This window comes from Pelodiscus sinensis, chromosome 3, assembly GCF_049634645.1.
Source record: "Pelodiscus sinensis isolate JC-2024 chromosome 3, ASM4963464v1, whole genome shotgun sequence".
Taxonomy (NCBI): Eukaryota; Metazoa; Chordata; order Testudines; family Trionychidae; genus Pelodiscus; species Pelodiscus sinensis.
This window is the reverse complement of record NC_134713.1, coordinates 93,616,529-93,642,436: the sequence shown is the minus strand read 5'-3', so window position 1 is coordinate 93,642,436 and position 25,908 is coordinate 93,616,529. Positions and strand designations below refer to the sequence as shown.

The 25,908-nt window shown below is 42.4% G+C and overlaps 2 protein-coding genes across 3 annotated transcripts in view; one reads left to right on the top strand and one right to left on the bottom strand.

Annotated features, from left to right (window-relative positions):
- MED23 (mediator complex subunit 23) overlaps positions 1-6,218 on the top strand; it is a 60,318-nt gene extending 54,100 nt beyond the window's left edge. For both annotated transcript variants that reach the window (XM_075924183.1, XM_075924182.1), the window contains exon 30: positions 832-6,218. In XM_075924183.1, the coding sequence (XP_075780298.1) occupies positions 832-990 (159 nt within the window). In that variant the 3' untranslated portion in view covers positions 991-6,218. The remainder of the gene's footprint in view (positions 1-831) is intronic.
- Positions 6,219-6,390: 172 nt separating this feature from the next.
- On the bottom strand, positions 6,391-25,791 carry ARG1 (arginase 1). The gene is made up of 8 exons (XM_006118623.4): positions 25,632-25,791; positions 18,726-18,798; positions 16,012-16,186; positions 13,889-14,048; positions 13,328-13,422; positions 11,879-11,983; positions 9,388-9,524; positions 6,391-6,713 (listed from the first exon to the last, which is right to left on the bottom strand). The coding sequence occupies exons 1-8, from the start codon at positions 25,701-25,703 to the stop codon at positions 6,574-6,576; spliced, it is 957 nt and encodes a 318-aa protein (XP_006118685.1). The 5' UTR covers positions 25,704-25,791; the 3' UTR covers positions 6,391-6,573.
- Between the last annotated feature and the right edge of the window lie 117 nt (positions 25,792-25,908).

The following is a 25,908-nucleotide window of genomic DNA, read 5'->3' as shown; positions in this document are numbered from 1 at the left end:
CAATTACTGGTACAGATTTTCATAGTTACAAGCTGTAGGTCAGATTTTGAGACAAGTTTCAAACCACTGGGCAATTGTGACTAGAATTTGATTTTCTTTAAGAGATGCCAGTGAGAATGCTGTTATATAAACATCAGTGTTTTCAATTTTTGTGCTGTTCCAATCTGCACCTTCTGAGTTTCTCTTTGAGCTTTGGGTTCAAATTAAATAACCACATTTTATCTGGTTTTGTTGCAAAAGCAAAAAAAAATCATCCAATGTTCACTAAAAAAGGTCATGAACATTAATCTTTTATTGAAACAAATTGTAAAGCCCAGATAAATGTTATGTTTTTTTAATGCATTTTACTTGATTTGTAGACCGAGGAGGTTTGGGGATTAGAATTAATGAGGATCTGGGATTCATTTAGGGAGCATTTATGGTAATCTGTCTTGCTATACTATTTTAGAGTATCATTCTTCTTTTGCATTAAAAAGTGTAAGATTACTTTGTGTTTTGATAATGCATTTGTTGGCATGTGTGAATATATCTATACTGCAGCTGGGAATATGCTTTGGGGAATGTGGAAAGACAGATGTGCTACTGGAATAGCGATGGTAGCACAAGTTTCAGCTCAAATTAGTTGCTTGAGCACAAATCTGCCCTGCCCTTTGGGAATGTATTTAGTGGCTAGCCAAGCCAAAGCTCTTGCTATCCCCCAGCTATACTGCTGTGTTTAGTGAACTAGCTTGAGAAGAGCTAGTACATGTCCATTTGCCTGCACTGGGCAGTATGCTCTCAGCTACAGTGTTGATGTATCCTGAGTGTTCTTTTTTTGTTTTACTTTTATAGGTAGAGAAAATTATTTGCAATTTAAGACCGTCTTTGAAACTCCGTCTACGTTTCATAACACACATCAGCAAAATGGAACCAGCTGCTATTCCTCAGCAACCCATCAACAGCGGGTCTCCAGCACCACAGCCTAGCCAAGTGCCTGTTAATGTTGCTTAGCCAGTATACACAACATCTGTGTGATTTTTATATTGATCAGGATGAAACTTTCTGTGGTCTGAACTTGGCCATGTGGTAAGGAACCATCTCCAGACTGCTTCTCCATTTTGATTTATGTGATGAATCAGTTTGTGCCATCCACCTGCACACTGCTTATCCTGTCTATTTATATCAGAAATTAGCTAAGGTATGTGTTGCCTTTCTCCTGATGAGCTGTTGAAAAGTATCTTGCAAAGAGTGGCACATATAGATGAATGTATAATAGTTAACTATTTTGTAAAGCAGCTTCGTATCCATCTTTGAGCCATCATTGTTTTCCTTATTTCTGTCTAGCTTAGCTTTTTTCAAAGGTGCCCAGCACGGTGGTGTATAAACACCTAGTTTTCTTTTATATGAAAACATCAATCCTAAATGTCAGCCAGATTCTCTCTTCAAATTCTGGGAGCTGATATTAATCCAGGAACTAAACATAAAGTTGAATGCTTCACTTGTAATTCTCCAGTATTGTCTCCGTAATCGCTACGTACATTAGTACCCTCACTTATCTTGAATACTGCTTTTTTGAAGGCAGTGGGGCTACCCATATAATAAGATGCTATCCAGCATGAGCAGAAATGGCATAGTGAGGCTCTTCATGTATAAGTTCCTTTTACTTGACTTCCTGCTCATGCAGAGAAGGAGGAATTAATGTTGCTCTTGATTTTTGGTCATATGAACAAGGTTAGTCCCACAGGAAGAGTGCTTAACTACATGCCTAAGTTCTAGTGGCTTAAGTTAGTAGGACTTGCATATCTAATTTAAGCTAAGGATATGCTTAAATGCTTTCCTCGGTTGGGGAGTTAGGGCTTGTCTACACATACAGTGCTGCAGCAGCACAGCTGCAGCAGTTTAGTGATAACACTACTAGACCAACAGGAGAGCATCTTCCTTTGGCGTAGCTAATGCACCTCCATGAGAGGCAGTAGCTGTTTCAACAGGAAAAGCTCTCCTATTGACAGCATTGTATATACCAGAGGTTAAGTTGGTATAACTACATCACTCAGGGGTGTGCATTTTTCACACGCATCTGTGTGACACAATTTGTAATGTAGACCTGGCCTTAGTCTCTTTAATGATTGTGGATGACTAACTGTAAAATAGGGAATTTACTTATGTCTTCATTAAAATAAATAGATGAGCAGTGGCTTTGATCTAGGGTGAATTAACAGGCTACTAGATTACTAGCCTTTGGCTATCTGAAATAGAACTATGTTTAAAATATGTATATTCAATTAAGATTTGCTGGTTGATGTTTATCTTCCCTAGTTGGGAAATAGTGTAATTTTTATTGGATTTTTATGACACCTAAGCTTTATTTTAGGTTTGAATAATCCACTACTCAGTTCTTCAGGTTTTATTGGTGTATGTGTACTGTCAGTAGAAATAGTCTCAATGAAGATTTGTAAAATATTGATCATATTTGACGTCTTTAAATAATTTTTTAATTAAAAAAAACCCTTTGAAGTTTATGATGATACTGTTTTACCATCTTATGACTTATTATTTATGTGCCATGCTCTTTAATTTAAAAATAGTGGTTGCTGAGAATGTGTAAGTCACTGTGTCCTAAATCTTCAGCTGGGTGCTGGACTAAAGAGGTTAAACTTGTAGAGGTTCAATGTGTAGTCCAGTGTGGGTAATTATGAGCGGCCTTACTTGTATTTATCTTACAGTTTGCATAAGGTAGACAACTTCAGAACAGTTTAGGACAGGTAGAGTGGTACTTCAGCATGCTGTTTGAAAAGCTGTTGTGCTCCATTCTGAAGTTAGGTTAAGTGAGTCTCATGTCTGCCAGATTGGATTTGGTAACACACTTGCACCTCGGTGCCCCTTAGAAATCCGGTACACATCTTGGAAGTTTAGTCTGCTTCTCCAGAGGCTACTCCAACGGTTATTCTGGGGCAGAGTCAAAGGGTCAGTGGGTAGGGTTGGGACACAGAAGGGTTGAGATCTGTTCCCAGCTCTGCTATATCACTTTGGTCAAATCTTTTTCTCCCTGTCCTTCAGTTTACTCCTCTGCAAAACTGAGATGATGTTTGCTCACCTTTCTCAACAAGCTTATGATGTATACATGAAAAATGTTATATAAGTATCATTCTACATTATTGGTTTGTATGTGCCCTCTGACCAGGTTTAGCAGCAACTACATGCACACACACACTACAGGATAATCTGACACTATAGAAATAATTCTTGGGCTTGGCCTAGGACCAGAATGTACATCCACAGTTCTGTGTAACATCTATTTAAGGTAATGAGTCTTATGTGCAGAATAACAAAGAATTTAGCCTCCCATCTTCAGGAGCAAATGTTTAGAGCTATTGGTAACCCTAAAATATTGAGGTTGTTCTTGCCTTTTAAAATTGGAGCCTGAAATATTTTGTGTATTCATTAAGCAAGCTGCAGCAATGTAAATTACCCCTCTAGTGTCTACCTAATGTTTCAGTAGCTGAGTATCTAAGCTCCTCCAGTTCCTGTTCAATACAGAAATGACAACATGTGAAAGTGGATTGAGACTATCAAAAGATAATGCTTGGCCATTACAAGCCTGAGTTTGAAACTGGGACATAAAGCTGTTCTATTAACTGTCTCCTGAGTTATTCTGTCTTTAGCTAGGCAATAAAATTACTATCCAATGGGTTTAAGTATTTTTAAATACAAAAAAAGTATTGGAAGATAGCCTCCTTTTGACGTCTAGTAATGAGCTTTGCACATACTTCTGAGGTTGTCACCCTACACGGTTGGAATATGGTAACTAAGCAGCAGAAACAGACACCAGTACTGTTTTGAGAGCCCTTTAATCTCTTATCTTGACCATCAGTGGTCTAAAAAGAACGATTGTCTAATGTTGCTTACTTTGGTTAGAAAGTGCTTTTTTTTGGCTCACGCTTTAAATAGCTATCCCAGCAAAGCAGAGTTTGTGTACAATTTCAGTTCTACATTTGAGTAGCTGATTTTAAAACTGACGGTGAGACCCGCAGCTGCCAAGGCAATGGCAGCATGGATTAGTTTTTTGTGGCAAACACAACAGGAATGAAGAATCATATTTGCAGGAGGTGAAAGAAGGCCTGATACCTAACAATTGAAAGATTGTTCTCTGCATCGGAGGCAACATGGAGAATGCAGAGGCCTGCTTGGGGTTGACTGTTTAACTATCAGGTATTTCCAGGGTAACTGTATGTCCTGTGTTGGTCAGGAAAGTCCCTTTTCTAAGCCCTGTCCTTGCTGTCACAACAGTTTTTGGCAAAAGTGGGCATTTGTCCCATTTGCTCTTGCAAACAAATTATGCAAGGGAGGGGGCAAGTTGTGATGGGGGGCAGGCTGGGTTCAGGTGAACAGTGATGCCAACCTGGCATGGGCGGAGGGCTCCACTAGTATCCTGTTTTCCCTTTGGGAAATACAATCACTCTAGGTATTTTTGTATATAATGTATTTGATGAGAGGAAACTCAGACTTGAACAACTGTGTATAAGGCCCAGTCATGCAACTTAACTGTGATCAGGCTGGAAAATTTTCAGTTTAGTCATAAGTCACCAGAGGGCGTTTCCATGCTGTGTTTCCAATCCATGGTTTCATAGAGACATGCATTCCAAGGCCAGAAAGGATAATTTGTAATCCTTTAGTCCAGGGGTAGGCAGTAATTTTTGGAGTGGGGCCACTTAATGAATTTTAGTACATGGTCACGGACCGGCTCCACCCCCAGAAGGGGCGGGGCAGAAGCTGGGGACTAGCCTCCCCTCAGTTGTGTGGGGCCAGAGTCTTTGAATTAAAAATATAGTGAAGAACTTGTGGCTCCCAGCCCTATCGCTACCCGGTGGGCCACCCAGGGCTGCTGCGGCTATTTAAAGGGCATGAAGCTCTGGCCTCTGCTGGAGTAGCACCACAGATGGGAGCCATTTAAATAGGACCCTGCTACCATAGCTACCGCCTGAAAATTCAGTGAAACGGGCAACAGGATATAATTAGAAAGCAGCTAGATGCAGTCTGTGGGCCGGCTGAATCAAAGTGTTAAGCAGTCCGGATCCGGTCCCTGGCTGCATGTTGCCCAGCCCTACTCTAGTCTGACCTGTAGAACAAGCCATAGAATTTCCCCCAAACATGTAAGTCTGTCAGCAAAATTTCAGTGTAATGATAATTTATCTTTAATTTATGGTGAAACATGCATACCCATTATAAAACTATTTCCCAGATCCAGGTACTCAGTATTTTAAATGGTCAATTTCTTTTTAATGTCTAAGATAAAATGCTAGATGTGTTATTTCAAGTTCCAGTAATGCATAAATTGAGTTAAAGTAATGTTATTATATACAGTAGTGGGAAAGTTTGCATGTAGAAATTTGTGGGAGGATTATCTAGTACTAAATGTTTGCAATTTCTTTGAGAAAACTTTGCTTAGTACATAAGAAAAATGTCCACTTTCTTTTTAACGAACCAAGAACTTTATAGAGAAAAAAGAAGGCCAATAAGTAGAAGTAATAATGTGATTTGCTGCAGTGTTGGTAATAAATGGTTTGGTGTTGTACAGGGAGATTTCGGCAAATCCAGTAATGTGCCTGAACCACTATTGCTTACTGCTTGAACTTTAGCAACCAAGCTAACAGGCCCAAAATAGGCCTAGACAGCATGACCAAGTCAGGTAGGGGGAAGAAGGGTATTTTGGGTGCCACAGAGAGGGCAGCTTGACCCCGCATCCTTCCTGACGGCCATATCTCTAGTGTAATTGCTGAGCTATACATTAAGAAAAACAGGAGGTTTGTCTAAATGCCCTAAGACATATATCTATCGGGGCCCACGAGCCTGGAGTCTCTGAAAAAGAAAAAACACATCTGGTGAAAGTGATGATCAGAAGAAAGCCTCTTGCCTAACCTTTAAAAAGTGCTTGCCTAACAAGTTTTTGAGTGACATGTTATTGTAATACTAATGGATAAATAGGGAAGGAAAGTTTGAGTTTTGGGGGACAATTTTGGAAACACTTGGATGGACACCTTGAGGACTCCTTGAGGACTCTTTACATCTGGATGCATTTTCTTCCCCACCGGCAGATGGAAGACTGGCCATCGGAAGCCTGCCTGGTGCCACTCGAGAGCCACATTCAACTTCGGTTATTATCGAGGGAGGGGGTGTTTTACTAACCTGTTGCACACGTGTGTAAGTGCTTGAGACTAAGTAAAGTTTAGCTTTAAGTGAAAGCATTCTTGTGTTGTCCTGTTTGTACCATCCATCTATCAGTCGGACGACCATGTCTCCCCTGAATTATCTCCTGACATCACCTCGCAGAGCGTAAAAGTTACTGAGAGGTTTGGGTTGAAAGAACCCTGGGTAACAGTGTAATTTTTAGAATTTGTCATAAAGTAGAAAACATTATGCAGATCTGTCACTTTATTTCACCAGCCTCCATTAGTACGAGTGACAATTACTGTTCATTAGCTTGAACTCACCAAAGTGGATCAGTAAGCAACTATTATTAACAAAATATTATACTTTAGGACTGAAAAACGTGTTGGAACATAATTGCATATGTTCAGATGGATTTTTGTGACTGAGCTATATACAAGAACCTTCACGTGCTTTACCAAAACAGGACAAGATAATTGAAACAGCTGTGTTGACTGTTGAGTCAACTTCTTCTCGTGTCTTCCCACGACATGGATTGATCTCCATAATATCTACTGCTGATAGCAATCCTGTAATTACAAATGACAGTTATACTCAGAAAACTTTAAATTGATACTTGACCTGAAAATGAAATTGTGTAATTCCAAATTCACTACCAGAAAGGTTCCAAGGTACGATGTGTTTTTTCCCCTGTTGGGTTTTGCCTTTGTTCTGTATCAACATTAACAAAGGCTAGTATAAGAAGGCTCAACCAGTAGTGTTCCTTTTGCCACTGTAGGATGCAGATATTTAGAGCCAATTTTTCTACTATGCTTATCTTCTACTGGATACCACAACAAGGAGCTGATGTGACGGAGCTAGTTATGACTCTAACTCAGCCTCAGGCATTGTTTGGGGACTAGTCTAATTTGAACCCCAAGAGCTCATACGCTTTGTCCCCAAGAGTCCATATGCTATCTGAGGCACAGCTACGCAGAATGCTCTGGATATCCTCAAACCCATCCAGTCCCACTCCCAAATATGTTGTCTGAACCCAGGGATATAAAGAAGAAGTCTTAGGAGCCAGCTTCGCTAGCTCTATGCCCATTGGATAGTCGCAGGTAATATTTAACTTTCTTCATGTCTGTTTCTTATATTTTATCAAACATCACCTGTATTCCAACGAATTCACAAAAGCACTTCAGTAACTAATTTGCACTAAAACTCAAGTAGCTGTGGTGGGAGTGCAACAACTATGAAGAGACTAGAGTGCTACATAGTAGGACAGCACAGGAAATTTAGCCTATGGACATTAGCAGGGCTCAACAAGCGGCAGCAAGCCTTGCTCGCCAGCCGTGCTCTGCGCATGCGCTGACCGCACTGCGCGGCCACACCGGATTAAAATCTATTCGCCTGTTACGTTAACTGTCAAGCCCTGGACATAAGTCAATCCTTTATTTGTGCAAAAGATACTATGAGAGTAGACCAGACCTCACTTAAAGGTCTTATCCAAAAGCCCTGGGCAGAGGCCAAGCTATGTGATACAGTTTCTCTCTCTGAGGGGAGGATGAAGAGATATTTGATGAAATTTGAATCTTTGGTTCCAGAATGTCTGGGTATTCGATACCTGCTACTTAACTCACTGCTCTGACACCTCCAGTTTTAATGCTTGTGTGTGTCACTATTCATTAATATTTCATTTTCTTTTCTTATACCAAGAAACAGTGACACTTTTTCTGCTTTGATGGCATTTTCAATACAAATGCCGTTTTAATCCGTAGGCAAAAGGTGAGGTGATATTACTAGATGTGGGCACACTGGTCTTCAGATCATTTGGATTCACTATTTAGAATGCTGTGGGCAAAGTTTTCTGGAAAGTTTAAATTTGAATTGGCTTTTTAATATGTGTTAAATTACTTATGTTAAACCATCTGCTTCGTTTTGTATTTAGCAGTGACACTCTTAGTACCTTTCCCAAACCTGAAGAAAAGCTCTGTGTAGCTCAACAGCTTGATTTTCTCATCAGCAGAAGTTGGTCTAATACACGATACTACCTCACCCACATTGTTTCTCTAATGTCCAGCGACTGACACAGCTACAACAACTTTGCACCTTCTCCGTTACCTTTTGGCCTCCGTTTTGGATGGGAATTCCAAGAGGTGGAGATAGTGTACAACCTGTCAAGTGCTGTAAACCCTGAATGATTTTCCTCTGGCAGTACAGTGCTTATCCTAAAGAAGGTAGCAAGTTGCAAGAAACCAGGCTTTCTGCTTTGGTGAGTAGTTACCAAAAAAGGGATCACCTAAGGGAGGGCACTGAACACCCGATGTGGAGTCCAGGAGTGTCAAATGCCAGAGGGAGCTTGAAGTTATAAAAGGATATGACCTGTACTTATCAGCTACCTCTCACTAACCAGAACAGGAAGACAAGACTGAGCAGGAGAGAGGGAGGTTTTGGGACACTCCCAGGACTGACCAAAACCCAAAGGTCTGTGAGTGGTGAGGGCAAAGGCAGGTGAGATATCTGTGAAGGCTTTGTTTTACTTTTGCATGTATCCTAAGTCTCTTGTGCTTACTGAGTGAAGTGTCAGGCAGACAGGGTGTGTTTAGGTTATTGGTGAGACTTGGGGGTTGGTAGTTCAGCGCTGGTCTTGAAGTCTGTTACATTTGGATGATGGAATCTCACTTCAAAGAAGGAGTGTCAGTGAGGGAGGAGTGAGCCTGAGGGACCAGAGGTGTTTCTCAGACTGAGTGGGCTTAATAGAACGCACTATCCAGTACTTGGATTTCAGACATAGGAGTCTAGTGAGTATTCAGCAGGGGAAGCTCTGCCAGGTCTATGTCACTACCCATTCCGTAATCGAAATCAGGCATGACAAGTACACTGGTTCCTTTTTTTTTCTTTCTCCTAGTCAAGAGATATGAGCTGTTGTAATTTTATTGACAAGTCTGGCATAGGCAGTGCTCACCTAGTTTTAGCTATAGACTAAGAACTAAATCAGACTTTACTCTGTCCATCCACAGCTAAACTATAAGCTCATCCGCTTCATCCTACATTATTACTACAAAGGAGAGTAATTTAGCAGTACTGAATCTCCTATTCGCTTACTTGATTTTGTGCATTTCTCTTACATATTGGATTTTCATTGCTTTAATGTATCTCAAAGTCAGAAAACCCCCTCACCACAATACTTCAAAGGCTCTAGGGAGACATTGTAAATGTTAAATCTTAACTGGTATCAAGAATTTTCAGGTGTGGTTGTACCTGTTCTGAAAAGTTGTTCTGCTGTATAGATTCCCTCTCTCAAAGTCGTTCCTCCAACAACTGGGGTGCCTGTAGCTGGTGTCAGAGAGGGATCCAATCCATCAACATCAAAACTTAAGTGAATTGGTCTCTTCTTTCTTTATTGGAGGAAAGCAAGAGAATAGAATTAAACCCATGCGTTCTGAAAAGCTGTAAAGTGCACCCTGTGAAACTGTTCTTCACAAACAATGGAAAAACTTAATCCTCCTGATTCAGGCTTTTTGTGTCCTACTTATAAAACATTTGTGTCAGATAAAGGAATTATGAATGACATAACTGCTTTGGATGGCAACACAGTGGCACAAGTAATAGTTTGTAAATTTTGAAGGATGCAGGGACCTCGATTTTTGTAAGTTGTATATGAAATATCTAGTATACACTAGAGACAGGGGAAGCCAATTGGGTTGCCTAATCGATCCTGCTACCAGTAAAGGAATGTTCTCTAAAATATATTCTCTAGAGTAAAATGAACTAAATTGATGATGCTGTCACCATTCCCCAATGTGAGACTGTTACAGTTTTACAATCGCCCTGTAACGAAGTTCTTCCTGAATTCTGTCTAAAGTTGTGCTGTTTTTTAAAATTTAATCCATCACTCCTTGCTGCTACTAATACCCTTTTTTTTTTACTACTCTACATAAGACTGTAGCCCCAAGAACAGAGGAGAATCCCTTCTTGAGGAGGGCAGAGTTCTAGGAATAGCAGCAGGTGGAGAAGCCTGAACAACCTAGCTCTGTTTGATCTCTGAGTGGGAAGAAGACCTCAGAGCCAGTATGGGGAGACATTTATTACTACTTGTGTTATTGTAGTACCTAGGAGCCCCAGTCATGGTCCCACTGTGGTTGGCACTGTACACAAACAGCAAAAAGAGTCCCTGCCATAAAGCACCTAGCATTAAGACACTAAACGCCTCCAAAGTTACCCAGGGGCCTAGAGTACTGCCTGATGCTCTTTTGTAGTCATTCACTGCCAAAAAGAGACTTTGCCATAACTGTGTGCAGCAGTGAGGCTAATTGTAGTATTTATTTCAAAATTAGCTGCCAGTTTAAATACCATTAAAATTAACCCACCATGTGTTAAATATGCATAATATGGGGAGTTCTGAAGTGATCTTTGACTGTATGATCAAAAATACTTAGTGGATCTCCTGTAACTTTTTTCCCCTGAATTTCTGTCTTTATATTGTCAGTAGATAAATTGGGCTTGTTTATATGTATGAGTTCTTTTTGCAAAACGTGCCATATACTTAGATGTAAGTTGAACTTAACACAGTCACGTAGTCCTATTGCATATAGGGCACCTCTTCGCCCTCTGTCCTTGTACAATTTTGCTCTACAGGCAGTCCTCGGGTTACGTACAAGATAGGGACTGTAGGTTTGTTCTTAAGTTCAATCTGTATGTAAGTCGGAACTGGCGTCCAGATTCAGCCGCTGCTGAAACTGACCAGCAGCTGACTACAGGAAGCCTGAGGCAGAGTTGCTCTGCCCCGGGCTTCCTGGAATCAGCCGCTGATCAGTTTCAACAGGCTGAATCTGGACGCCAGTTCCAACTTACATACAGATTCAACTTAAGAACCCCAGGCGTCCCCAAGTCAGCTGCTGCTGAAACTGATCAGTGGCTGATTCCAGGAAGCCCGGGGCAGAGCAACTCTGCCTCGGGATTCCTGTAGTCAGCACTGGTCAGTTTCAGCAGCGGCTGACTTGGGGATGCCTGGGGCAGAGCAGCTGGGGTGCTGCTGGGTTGCTCCAGTAGCGCCGCTCCTTGGCGCTACTGGACCATCCCAGCAGCACCCCAGCTGCTCTGCCCCAGGCATCCTGGTTCAGCCACTGCTGATGAAACTGACCAGCAGCGGCTGAATCAGGACGCCTGTGGCAGAGCAGCTGGGGTGCTGCCGGGTTGGTCCAGTAGCGCCCAGAGTGGCGCTGCGGGACCAACCGCCAGCGCCCCAGCTGCTCTACCACAGGCGTCCGGAGAAAAGCCTGGTCTGCTGGGGGGGGCGTACTAGCTGCGCCCTCCCCCCCCCCCAGCAGACCAGGGAGACGCCACCCGGGTCCTCTGCGGCTTTTCTCTGCATCTCCCTGGTTTGCTGGAGACCAGCAGACCAGGGAGCCGCAGAGCACGCGGGCAGCGGGACAGCCCAGACGCGCCGAGGCTGTCCCGCTGCCGGCGTCCTCAGAGGCTTTGCTCCCCGTCTCCCTGGTCTGCTGGTCTTCAGCAGACCAGGGAGACGCGGAGCAAACCCCGTTCGTAACTGCGGGTCCGACATAAGTCGGATCCGCGTAACTCGGGGACTGCCTGTACTATTCTGGCAACTATCTGTGCAGCATCCCTGAAGCATTTCAGTGATTGACTGGAATCTCAAAATTCTGGGATGATTCATCTGATCACTTCTGTGCATGGGTTGCAGTGTAATATTTATCTTATATAAAAATGAAGTAGTTTCTTTACTTACTCGGCCAGCAAATAATCAAGTGTTTCTTCCATCACTTTCCCAATCCCAAGCTGATCAATTTCAGTCATTGAATAGTATTTAATACCCAGGGATTTCAGAAAACAGCTGAAAGAGATATGGCAGACCCATTAATGGTTTATGACTGCAACTAAAAGTGCTTTGTATTTTCAGCATTCTGTAAATGTACTTTTGCAGACTTTTGAAATGTTTATCTTCTATCAGAGAACTAAGTACAAGTAAGTAAATTTTACATTTTATATCTGCTTACCTCAACCAGATGAATGAGTTATACAAGCAAAAGAAGGGAAGAAAGTATTCTGCTTTTATTCAAATGTTTAATTTTTGAACTTTAGCACATATGTAGGCATCTAATCAGATTTGGTTATATTTGAAATATATATTTATTTAACATGAATTTGGATGCCTTATGTCATTTAGGTGCCTACAACTCAATATTTAAGTTCTCAAATTTGGATTAAAACATGTTATGGTTTAGGCAAACAGAGGAAGGGATAGGGAACAAAAGTTAGAAAGGCAGGCGCAATTGCTGAAAGACTTTTTTGGTTGGAAGAGCAGATGAGTTGCAGAGGAAAGAACCAGATGATCTTCTAAAGAAACTACTTCTCTTAGCCTAAGAGAAGAGCAGGAAAAGGTAAGAGATAAGTTGGGCATTAGAGGACAAAGAGGAGAGAGACCTATGAGACGTAGACTAGGGTGAAAACGATGAATGTTCAGAGTAGGAGATGGGCAGAAAGGTGAGAGTTCTTGCTGGACTGCATCTTTAGAGAGACTGCTCAGTACAGGAGAGGAGCAGACATGGTTTGTGGTGAGAGCTGAAAGGAGAGAAGACGTGTTGATGGTGTTATTTCTCTTCCTTCAGTGGACAGACACATCAATAGGTCACCATCTGCTTTAGCACCCCCATTAACATATTTTAAAACTGTTACCAGACTCCCCCCGTAGTCGTCTTTTCTCAAGACTAACAAACATTTTATTTTTAACACTTCCTTGGAGGCCAGATTTTCTACAACTTTTTTTTTTCATGTGTGTTGCTCTCCTGTGGGCAAACTCTGATTTAGCCACTTATTTCCTCAAGTGTGGTGCTCAGAATTGGACACAGTATTCTAGCTAAGGCCTTGCCAGGCCAGGCAGAGTGGGACAGTTACCTCCTGGGTCTCACATACAACATTCTGTTCACATAATATTTGACTTTTTCCACAACTGCATCGCATTATTGGCTCGTATTCAATTTGTGATGCATTATTTCCCTCCATCCCCCGGTCCTTTTCTTCAGTTCTGCCGCCTAGCCAGTTGTTTCCAATTCACATCCCATTAAGCCTTGCACTGGTCAAGGAGGCACCTATTCTGCAGTCTGCACCACCACCACACATCCATTTAAGCAAGGAAAAGGTAACATTTGAGCACTACTGAGAGAGGAACTGGACTCACTGTTCAGGAGGGTCCACGTCTCTTAGTCCGATATACACAATGTCTTTAGCAGACAGGCATGGAATTAGCCATGAGAATCCTGGAACTTCAGGCATCTAAGAGGAATAAAGAGGTTTTATTTTTACTATGTTAACCCCATAACTAGTCTCATCCTGAAAGTTGGGGGAGGGTGGAGAAGGCTTGATTTCTTAAAATGCCCAAAAAGTGTGTGTAGAAAGATAAGATGGATTGAGAGCAGGCAGAATATCAAACCTTGCCCCCCAAATATGAGCCATATGACACTGGGTCCCTGGGAGTCTTCCTTTGCCATGGCTTCCAACCATGAGCAGAGCTTTGAAGCCCCTAGTTGTACAGGGACTGCCAGACACTTTTCTCACAGGAGCCTTGGGAAATCCACTGGGAGAAACAGGATCCCAATGGGAGGAACTAGGTGGTCCGGTTCCCCTACTCATTCTAAATGTTACTGTAGTAATCAGGGAGCAAAAGATGAGCAAGACCCCACCTCTGTTTAGGGTCAGTTCCCAAGATATTTGCAATATAAATAGGTGATGGCTGTATTACCTTGTCCTTCAGTTCCTTTAGGAGGAAAGCCACAGGCTGCCCATGAATGTTTCCAGATGTTGATGTCAGTGGAGTGTTAATATCAGAGTGGGCATCAAACCAAATTACACCAAGATCAGGGTGAACTTTTGCATGGCCAGATATGCTTCCAATTGACAAGCTGGATACACAGAGAGTTGTATGTAAACATGCATTTCATGGTATAGTACACAACATATTTTCCTTCTCAAAGCACCACTTTAAACGTATCTGAAAAAGCATTTGTTGCAAAGCATTCTCGGAAGATGAAAATCTGCAGCCTTCTGTGCAGCCCAGCAAGGCTTCTCGTGCACTGGAAATGCTATACTCTCTGTGAAGGGAAGTCTGGAAAAGGAAAGGCTGGGGCTTCTTGTGTACCATGGAGTTGAGCTTGGGGTCAACACACTCACAGAAGCATAGAGCAAAAGGCTGTAACACTGGCAGGAGCACTGCTTAGTGAGTTCACAACGGTTCAGATGCCCTGATCCTGAATGGTAATTTGGGTCCTGATCCAGCAAAGCACTCATGCACATGTAGAACATGAGTTGTCCCCTTCACTTTGCTAGGAGTGCTTAAAGTTGCTCACAGTTTGAATAGTCCCAGTGCAGGGAATGAGACTATTTGTGGTTGAGGCCTGCCCTGAAATATTAACACCAGGGGCCTCATTCTTTGGAAGATAGGATTAGGGAGGTGAATGAATCATCAGGTTGAAACAGGACATTTGTGCTAGGTCAGTAGGCTAAAAAGACAATGTCTGAGCTAGCTCAGATGAGGGAGAATGCCTAGGGAACTCTTTACTATGAACTAGATAACAAGGGACAAAGTAAATCAGGAGTGTACAGTTGAAGTAAAGAGGAAGTCCAAACATAGATGACAGATGGACAGAGCATGTGATACTGGGATGATCAGTTCCTACCGATTAACCAATCTGATCATAAAGTATGTGATGCAATGTCTAGTAAATACAATGAGATGTGTATAAATGTATACAAAGAGAGAGTCTCTGTATAACTTTGGAGCTGTGATGCTCCCTGATCATCTCAGTGTAGCATTGCTACATGCCCAGGGTTGGGAACATAAGGCCTGCAGGCCAGATTCAACCCCTGACTTATTTGGGATCCATCCCATGGAGGAGTGCAGGGCTTCCCCTTGCAATGGGGAAAACTCACACTCCAGCCCCACGGCAACTCTTCAAGCGTTAGCACCTCCCCTCCACCCCCTGGAGATGGAACACGAGCACCAGCTTGCTCCACTGACGGGGGGAAGGCCAGCACAGGCTGGGTCTCAGTGGAGCCAGGTGAATGAATTGGGGAAGTTTTTTGTTTGGGGTTTTTTTGCTTCTCACTTGTGTGTGGCTCCCACTGATTTTTCTGTGGGTCATTGTATTGGCCCCTGGCCAAAAAAAGATTCATTGCCTCTGCTGTATGCCAAATTAGGATACCTGAGAGATGAAATCTGGAGTCAAACTGAGTTCTTGGGAGGCTGGATAAAGAGAGATCTTCAAGGGAATCCCAATACTATTTACATTTTTAAATGCTTGAATGCTTTGCTGGAGCCACACTTTGGTGAACAGCCACATTAACTACTCACTCCTAAAGTGTGTAAAATTATTCATCTGCATAAGTGTTTTCAGGATCAGGACCCAAATATACATAAATGCTCTGCTGGAATGAGGGTTCCTCCTACATGTTTTAAATGTGAACACTACAGTGTAGGAAACAGTGTTGGCTAAGTGGTGTTGGCATGGGCAAAGACTTTTGATCAGATTTATCAGACAGCTGTTAGTTTTGAAAACCAAAATGATAAGACTTAGCTAAAAATGAGTTGACTCCTCATTTGGGTAGTTTGTGCTAGTAAGTGTAGCAGTGTATATGATTAACCAACGAGCCTCAACTCATCAGTTAACATTCACAGTTACAGGCGCCTGGTAAATGTGGGATGCCAGCTTAAAAGTGGTTTCTGGTGTGCATTGGTTCCCAGGGAACTGACTGCCTCCCCATGTGTAACTGCAGAAATTTTCAGCATTACATGCATTTTAACACCCCTAGTTTATGCAGCTCTTAAAGCCATTCATGCTTTTTATACAGACAAGTATAACAAGAGACCTGTGATCTCCGCCAACTACCAAAGAGTTTCTTCCACTCTTCTTCACTTCTTCCACAACGCTGGCTAGCTTCTTGTTTGCTGTCCCAACACTTCTGGGATGTTTTGCATTATGACATGGTGGGTCATCGGGAATGTCATCAAACAGCAAGGTTCCATAATCTTTAACATCACACCCTGTGATTAGCCCAAATGAAAGGAAAAAGGTAAAGGTCAAAAGGAAGTACATTTTGTATTTAAAATTTCCCATTCAAAACAATTGAACGTTATTATACAGCAGGTAATATGGAATAAGTCATGTGTCATTTGTAAAGCTATTATATGCTTAGATGCGGGGGAGGATCTTGCAGCTTAATCTATGACTCTGCTTTTCTTCTTTAGATCCTTATTGAAGAGCTTCTAACCCAACTCAGCCATTTGCCTAGGTTATCATTCGGAGAGTTCTGAATCTGGAGCTTTTGCTGCTATTAATAGCTTGGCTTCCAGAGGAGAGCAAACTTTCACCCTTCTGAATAGCTAAGAGATGGTCAACAAGGGCGGGTGAGGAAGGATATAGCTGTTAGCTTAGTGAGAAAGGAACTCATGGGATTGGTGTTTTGTTCTGTGGTTGTACTATACCTACATCAGTGGAGTCCTAATCCTCCTAGGTGCTGCAATAATACCAATAATGATAATTAATAATGGGGGAATGGTTACAATGTTGTCCTAGATTTGAGAGTCCCTGGTTCAGTTCCCTACTCTGCTGCAGGCTGCCTGTATCTTTGATGTTACAAGTGACTTTGTTGGTTTGTTCCCCTGCTGAAAAAGAGGCTAACAACACTTCTCTACCTTAGTGTTTCTCAACCAGTGGTACGAATACCCTTGGGGCACTTGAGAGAAGTTTGGGGGGGTATGTTAACACAACTGAAATTTGGAAAAAAATGAATTTTTGTTTTAAGTTTTACAGCGCTTTATTATTTTTGTACTTTTTACACCCAAAAATTTCATCGCCCAGCTAAGATTAAGGTGTTTAAACAAATGTGTTGCAATGGTAGAAAAAAATTGTGCCTGAAAACTGTAGGTACTGGGGGAACTTATAATTTTTTTTAAAGGGGTACTTTATGAAAAAAAAAAAAGCTTGAGAAACACTGCTCTACCTCACAGGTGCTCTGAAAATAAATACATTACGGTAGAGCATTCAGATACTGTGGCACACAAGTGCCTGGTAGGGGGCAGCAGTGTACAAGTACAAGGCAATGCTCTGACAGACAGGGAGACAGTAGTTCATTCAACTCTAAATGAACATTGGGTTCTTGCTACTTCTGCAAAACTTCCGCAGAGTTCTAAGCTTCCCAAGCACTATAAAGACTGCAACGTAGGCAGCTGCCCACTACCTTAGAAACGTTTGGAGAATATTTTTCTGGAGGTTATGGAGGAGTGGGGGTAGGAAACATATTTTCAGCCTAATTCACACGCCTATGTAAGGCCATACATGGGCTGTGTCTAGACTGGCAAGTTTTTCCGCAAAAGCACTTGCTTTTGCGAAAAAACTTGCGAGCTGTCTACACTGGCTGCTTGAATTTCCGCAAGAACACTGACTTCATGTAAGAAATCAGTGCTTCTTGCAGAAATACTATGCTGCTCCCGTTTGGGCAAAAGTCCTTTTGCGCAAAAGGGCCAGTGTAGACAACTCAGATTTGTTTTGCGCAAAAAAGCCCTGATCACGAAAATGGTGATCGGGGCTTTTTTGCGCAAAAGCGCGTCTAGATTCGCACGGACACTTTTCCGCAAAAAGTGCTTTTGCGGAAAAGCGTCCATGCCAATCTAGATGCTCTTTTCCGCAAATGCTTTTAACGGAAAACTTTTCCGTTAAAAGCATTTGCGGAAAATCATGCCAGTCTAGATGTAGCCATCGTGTATAGTTAGGCCTCCTTTGGTACAGCTTCATAAAATATACAGTTACATGATAAGTGATTAAGGAGGACATACATACATAGTGGCTGCGTCTAGACTGGCACGATTTTGCAGAAATACTTTTAACGGAAAAGTTTTTCTGTTAAAAGTATTTCCGCAAAAGCGTGTCTAGATTGGCAAGTGCCTTTGCGCAAAAGATTTGCTTTTGCACAAAAGCATCCGTGACCAGTCTAGACGCAATTTTGCGCAAGAAAGCCCCAATCGCCATTTTAGCCATCGGGTCTTTTTTGCGCAAAACAGTTCTTCCCTGTCTACATTGGCCCTCTAGTGCAAGTATTCTTGCGCAAGAGGCCTTTTTCCCAAGTGGGAGCGTGAAAGTATTTGCGCAAGAAGCACTGATTTTGTACATTACAACGCCAGTGCTCTTGTACAAATTCAAGCGGCCAGTGTAGACAGCTGGCAAGCTTTTGCGCAAAAGCGGCTGCTAAGATAACATCACCAGAAATCTGAAATACCTACATGCTCTTGCTGGCCAAGGGAAGGGCAGGTTGAATTGGGGGTTTCTGGGTCAATGTGCATGCCACTTCAGGAATCCAATACATTGGTGAAAAAATTGTAAGGAGAAAACTTGTACAGATTTCTGTTGATTTTAAGCACTTTGAAGTTTTCTAAAAATGTTAAAAGATAGTGTTTTTGTTTTATTTAAATGTTTTAGGGATTTTATTTCATTGAAGATGCTGGAGCATTGCTTGGGTACTATTAGTGTGTTTAGCGTGAATGATGTTAGTTGTATTTAAATATGTTCTTTCCATTTGAAAAGTACCTTCGGCTATTAGTTTATCAATCAGGCCAGCTTCTTTCACCACTTCTGGCCCCTTTTCCACTCCTTCCCGTGCCTGTTAATAAGAAATACAAGTCAGGTAGATCATGTATCTGAGCAATTATGTTAGAAAGAAACCTGTTTTGGAGCAGAATTTACATTAAACAACAGATTGTGTGCAAATGCACTGCACTAAAATAACAAGTATATCACCTGTTCTGATATACCTGTTATATGTGTTCACTTTTTTTTATTGTATCCCTTTGGTATATATGGTCATGCCTATTTTCTTCCACAATTTGATCTGACGAAGTGGGTCTGGCCCACGAAAGCTCATCACTTAATAAACCATCTTGTTAGTCTTTAAAGTGCTAAAGTCCCGTTTTTTGTTTCAGCTAGACTAGACTAACATGGCTACATCTCTATTACCTGTTCTGATGTGAGTACAGGAGGCAAAAATGGAAAGAAATCTGGGTCTGTATCTTGCAAACTGATCTATGTTGAATTAGACTCTGCATGGGTCTACCCACATGGACCCAGTTGCAGGATCGGGGCTGCAGTTGAAGAGCATAGGAAAATGCTGTAATAGATCCCTGAGTGCACATAACTGCACCTCAAGTGAATGTAGAGCCTTGAAAAGTAATTTACAATCATCAAGTAGAACCTGTTTTTAAAGAAGAAAAAAATCACCTTCATGGATAGGTATTTTATTCTACTTTTTCAGATAATAGAACACCCGTCATTCTCTTTGTTAGAACAGTTCACTCAACTAACAAAAATGATCTCTCTTTCACATCCATTCCTTGGAATAGGAATTCTCAAGATGATCTCGGGTCATTTCAAACCACTGAAAGGGAAAATCATTGTCATCTTGTATATGTTCTGCTCTGCATGAAATTACTGAAAGTGTCTATTTAAGCATTTGTCTTCATACCACACTAAATTGGCCCTGCTACAATCAATGCAACGTAGCATTGATTTAGGAGGTCAGGTGAAGCCGGGATAAAACGACAAGAGAGCATGATCCCGTCAACATAATCCACCTGAACAAAAGGCAGAAATTATGTCAATGGGAGAGCATCTCTCACCAACATAGTGTGGTGTAGACACAGCTTAAGCATATGTAAGTTACCTCACATGGGGAAGCAGGGCTTTTTACAGCTCAGAGCAATGTAATATCTATTTAAGCAATAGCATAGACAAGGCTTTAGTTACTTGCAAGGAAAAGAACCGTTCTGGATATAGGGGATGTTAACAATGTTAGCAGAAAGAAACATTCACAAGGTTCACTAGAGTATTTTTTGTTCTTTGTAAAGGTAACTTGGTTTCTTCCATTGCCTATTACATTGAAAAGGAGGTGGTTATTTTCTTTATCATTTAAAGTAATTTAGGCAGCTCTGTGCATAAGGCTGGAATTGACCTCATTGTGCCATAGAGAGCAGCTGCTGTGTTGGGCCTAGTCCATCTGTCTGGCTCACGTGTCGCTCACACTGACGTGAATGGGACTTGAGTTGTTTGAAAGGTAAATTGGATACTTTTCCTATCTACAAGGAGAGGTTTGTCGGAGGTCGATGCTTGGAAAACTTGGCAGCTAGACTGGAGGGGGGGACACAGCACAGTTTCTCTCCTCATTCTTTTCAAATAGCTCAGCTTCACAGGGGAAAATTACATTTTTCTTCTAGCCAAGCTCCAGCACCGAGCTGTGGCTGGGCTGCTTTACAGTGACTTTTTAATTAAAAGTTGCAATGAGAACTGACTGATCCCAAAGTAGTGCTTTAAGCACAAGTTAGATTTTAAATCAACTCAGCTGTCTTTGAAGTGCACAGTGCAGCTGTAGAAGGGAGAAGAGACTGCTGGAGGTCTCAAAGGCATGAAACAGTCTGTTTTTCATGGTTCCTAGGTGCCTGGAGGCAGCAGTGTCCTCTCTGCAGCACTTTGTAGCTAACACCTCTCAGTTCTTTATTATAGGAATAAATTGGAAGTTTGACACTCCAGATTCAGGGCAACACTCCAGATTCAGGCAAGGCTCCTCTCATGTTTATGTGTGCCAATAAGAATTAATTGTGTGAGCAAGAAGTCTAAGAAGGATGGCTGTGTGTGTTAGTTAAAAACAACAACAAGCAGTCCTGTGGCACCTTAGGGTATGTCTATACTACAAAGTTAATTCGAACTAACAGCCGTTAGTTGGAATTAACTTTAATAGTGTCTACACATACAAACCGCTAGTTCGAATTTAAATTGAACTAGCGGAGTGCTTAATTCGAACTAGGTAAACCTCATTCTACGAGGAGTAACGCGTAATTCAAAATAGCTAATTCGAAATAAGTTCTGTGTAGACACTTATTTCGAATTAGGGGGCTTCCAGCCCTTCCCAGTTCCCCCACTATGGGCCAAACCAGGAAAACTCCTCTCCTTTCCCCCAGTCCCGAGGCCCTTAAAGGGGTAGACTCTGGCCAGACGGCACTTGCCAGAGCCAGGCCTGCCAGCAGTCTCTGCCCCTGACCCAGTGGCCCCAAGGTGAGGCAGACAGCCAGTCACAGCCAGCCATCCCCCGCCCAGTCCCCCAGCACCCAGGGGCCAGCCAGTAGACAGCGCACGCCCTCCTGGACTAGTGTGGAGGTCATGGACCTCATTGTGGTTTGGGGGGAGGCCCCCAACGTCCATGATCTCTGCACTAGGTGGAGGAACGCGGCATAGCGGCTACCATGGCCCGAAAGGGTCACAGGCGCACCCAGGAGCAGGTGCGCCTGAAAGTCAAAGAGCTGCGGCAGGCATACGCCAGAGCCACCAGGGTGGCACCACAGCAGCGGCTGCCACCTGCCCCTACTTCCCCGCTCTCGACCAACTCCTGGGGGGCGGGGCGGTCCACGCCAGCCTGGGAGGCAGTGAGCTAATTTGAAATAGTGCTGTAGTGTAGACATACCCTTAGAGACTAACGTGAGCATTTGTGGATTAAACCCACTTTATCAGATGAGTTGGAATGGAAATTACAGAATCCAGAGTATATTTAACAGCAATAGTAGTTACCTGCCAATTGCACGACCCGTCTTACGGATGCTATTTGAATCAGACCGGATGTGTCCCTTTCATAGCTTTTGATACATCAATGCAAATAGCAAAGGCTGGGGAAATTGATTTTGTAGTGTGTTCACTTTATTCAAGCCCAAGTTGATAGTGTTGAATTTGTAAATGAATTCTAGTTCAGCTGTCTCCCTCTGTAACTGGGTGATAAAATTCCTGTGCAGAAGAATTGCTACTTTTGAATCCATTATTCAGTGTCCAGGGAGGTTAAAATGTTTCCCAACAGGTTTATGTGTGTTATCATTCCTGATGTCTGATTTGTGTCCATTTATCCTCTGTCACAAAGACTAGTTAACGCACTACAAAAGGCAGTGAAGTGGGTTTTGTCCACAAAAGCTCGTAATATAATATATCTGTTAGTCTCTACAGTGCCACCGGACTGCTCATTGCTTGAGCAACACTTTCAGTTGTTTGCAGTGGAAAATGAGAATGGAGCTTGTCAATTAGGATATGAATTACTGGAAGACCAATGGATTCAAGGGACAAGTCCAGGTAATCTTCATAAAATATATTAATTTGGTAACACCTAGATCCCCAGCTAAGATTAGTTACTTATATTGTCCACATTTCTGCATTATTGGAGCATCTTACAATCTTTAATGTGCTTATCATCACAATCTGAGAAGCCAAGTAATTTTCTCCAAGGTCACACCATTAGCATGTGGTAGAACAGAGACGTAAATCCAGGATGCCCAAATCCCAGGTTAATTCTCTGATCACACTGGTACATATTGTGTAATACACAGTCTTGCTCTGAAGAGTTTACAGTGTAAACAGAACAAAGATTGTGAGAAAAGAAGTACTGTCATTTTGCAGATAAGGAATGGAGGCTCTCACAGGTTAAATAACTTGCCCAAGGTCAGGTAGGAAGTCTGTGGCAAAGCATGAATGGAACCCAGGTCTCCTGAGGTTGGGTCCAGTCCAGTGCCAGAAATACAAAACCAAGTCTTCATTGTTTATCCCTGTCTTATGTTCTTATTTTTCTTCTATAAACTGTGTCACAATTGAAAGAGATCCTTTAGCTAACACCAAAATGAGATTTTGAAACAAACACGTTTAAGATGAAATAGCTCAACACCAGCAAATTATGTTGTAAGAGAAACAGTCATGCGGAATCAGACCAGTGTTCCATCTACTCTGGTATCCTGTCTCCACCACTGATACCTAACTGGGCTAGAAGAGAATTTTTTCCCCTTTGAAAGTGGAAGAAATGCTAAAATAGGCACGTATGAAACAACTTGTCCATAGAGTAAGTTTCTTGTTCACCACATCAGTTAGTGGCATCACTTACTCTCTGATGCAAGAAGGTGTATATCGTTGACAAATGTTGAAACCTAACAGATTTTCAAAGGGGTGGAGCACTCCCAGACCCCATTGCACAGTATAACTGAAATATTCACATGTCAAACAGTGGGAATTTCATTTTCAATGTTGCTTAACAGATTCTGTCCCCTACAAACTTTAATTTCCTTGCTTGTACAGAAAGGGGCAGTTGTTTGTTTTTGAGATATGTCTGAAAAAGTGCCCAGCTCCACCATTGGAGCCAGATTTTTCAAAAGCACTTGGAACATTGAATGATGGGCTCTTTCCTAAATCTGGCCCTATATTATACACATTCTTTCTGGGACATGGGATCCCAGAAGCTTCATCTGCCTACACATCACAATATTGTGGGCTGATTAAGAGAGAGGGAGAAACCCGGCCAAAGCAGAATGTTATGTATTACATCTTTGTATCAATCTAGACATTCTAATTTTTGTGATATTTAGGATAAAATTTACTAGGAAATGGATTGAAGAAATGGAGTAACTTTCAAGAAGAATAAATATTTTTTGGTTTTGGTTTTTGTTTAAATAGTGTGTGTAGGTGGAGAATGGCTGTCTCCATAGGGAATTACAAGTCATGCCTCAGGTGCACTTTACAGTTTTGAAATGGAGAGTGTACAAAGAGATTGTGCTGGTAACAGGAGAAAACACATGCCAAGCTGGAGAGAGAGTCTGTTTCTTTTCCATTCTTTGTTTCTGAGAAAAAAGCTGAACTGGGCTATAACAAAAGTTAATGCTGCTGCTAGCTGAATAACAAGGGACTGAAGATGATGATGCCCTCCCAGCTTTGAAGAACCAGCCTTACAGCAGACGCTGGGTTTTTCCTAAGGAAAAGCTCAGCTTCAAGCAGTGTGGGGGTTGATGTAGTAAGTTTTTGTAGGGCTTTCTTTCCGATAGAGAATCTAATTTTTAGATGTGGTGAACACCTGCAACAGTCATTGATTTTTAACTGGAGGAGCAGGTGCTAGGCATCCCAGAAAATATGGTGACTAGGCTTATTGAGTAGTCCAGTCACTACTTGACTAGTTGCTTTCCCCCCGCCCCCTTGCTGCCTCTGTATCAGAGGCAGAAAGCAGAGGGAGAAGCAGGAGCTGGTGTTGTGGGGAGCTGGCTTAAAAGCCGGTTCCCCCCAGCACCATCTCCTGAGGGATCAGGGGAGGCAGGGGGGGAAATGACATGAGCCAGGACTAAGCAGTGCCAGCTCACACTAGGTCCCAGATGCTGCGCTTCTGCTTTTTCAATATACAGTAGTAAGAGCCTGGTGGCACCAGGCTCTTACTACATTGAAAAATCAGAGCCTCGAAAGCCAGAGCCCCCTTATCAACTAATCGAGTAGTTGATGAAAATTCCATTGACAAGTCAATTAGCTTTCTAACTTATTTAATATCCGTACTGAGGATGACAGTTTTGGGCTGTAGGAGGGGGCTCTGGCTTTCAAGAGAGGTTATAGCTCTGCGCAGGAGGGGCTTACATCAAGCAGCTCCCAGTCAGCAGGAGTGCTAAAGCAGGCTTCCTGCCTCTCCTGGCACCACAGACCAGGCTGCACCACAGAAGCAGCCAGCAGCCATTGGTTCCCAGCCAATGTGAGTGCAAAGCTAGTGCTCAGGGCAGGGGCAGTGTGCAGAGCCCTATAAATTCTGCCTCACCTCCACGGAGGAGCCCGGCCTGCTGTTGGCTGCTTCTGGGTGCGGCACAGTCTGTGATGCCAAGACAAGCAGGAAGCCTGCCTTAGCTTGCCCACGGATCATCCTGCAGCAGTGAGACTCAGTGCCTGACATTCCACGACCCCATACTGGATCACGACCCCTGGTCTGAAAACCACTGACATATATGGTGGTGGAAGGTATCATCTGGAAGCAAGTATAATCACATCTAATGGCACAGTGTATGCTGTGCCTGATGATTGAAACAAACATCATTGCATTTATTTCATTGTGTTCCAAAAGATGTAAATCCAGAAATCTCCACTCCAGGATGTAATTAAAATGAGAGGAACTCCCATATTGAACAAATAAAGAATGTGAATGGCTAAAAATTATAATGCAATTATGTCTAACGATCCTTTTCTCTCATATTTAGAAAGTCAGTATTCACCAAGAAATGAAGATTGCATTCATGACAAGTGTGTGGTATTAATAAATGGAGTTTTGCGGTCTACACTGGTGATAAAGGGAGGTGGGGAAAGAAAAAGTTATCCTGTGCTTCAGTTGTTAAAACCAAGTAGAATCAAACAACTTTTTTGCACTTAGAACAAAACCAAGGTAAATATTGCCTTTGGGACTGAATATGCCTTCTCATCCAGAGCTCTTAAAACTGTGCTAGAACTGTAGCTGGTTCTATATTACTTATCCCCTGCCCCCTCCCCTTTCTAGCAAAGAGAATGAGACTAATAGAATTAAGGAACAAAGGTCACAAACAGTAGCGGCTTCATAATTTCTGGTCCTCACCCCCTACCCAAAAGTGCTTTTATGAGCACATTTTAGAAAAGTTGGAGACACACTACCTGTCCTTTTGCAAAAGGAGCCCAGACGATTCCCACGGATATCTTCGGCTTGACACTCATTTTGTCACACATCTTCCTCTTTGGGATCTCACCAAAATGGAACAGGTCCCTCCCTTTGGAAGGCAGGTTCTCAAGCCTCACACTGGCTGAGGTCAGATTTTTCCCATATATAACAGAAGGGAAGTATTTACCATTGTGGGTGGGAGGTGGGGTGTTTTTTCTCCACCCACTGAAAAGAGTAATTGCACAAGAACAGCATCAGCAATTGCTGTTTTCC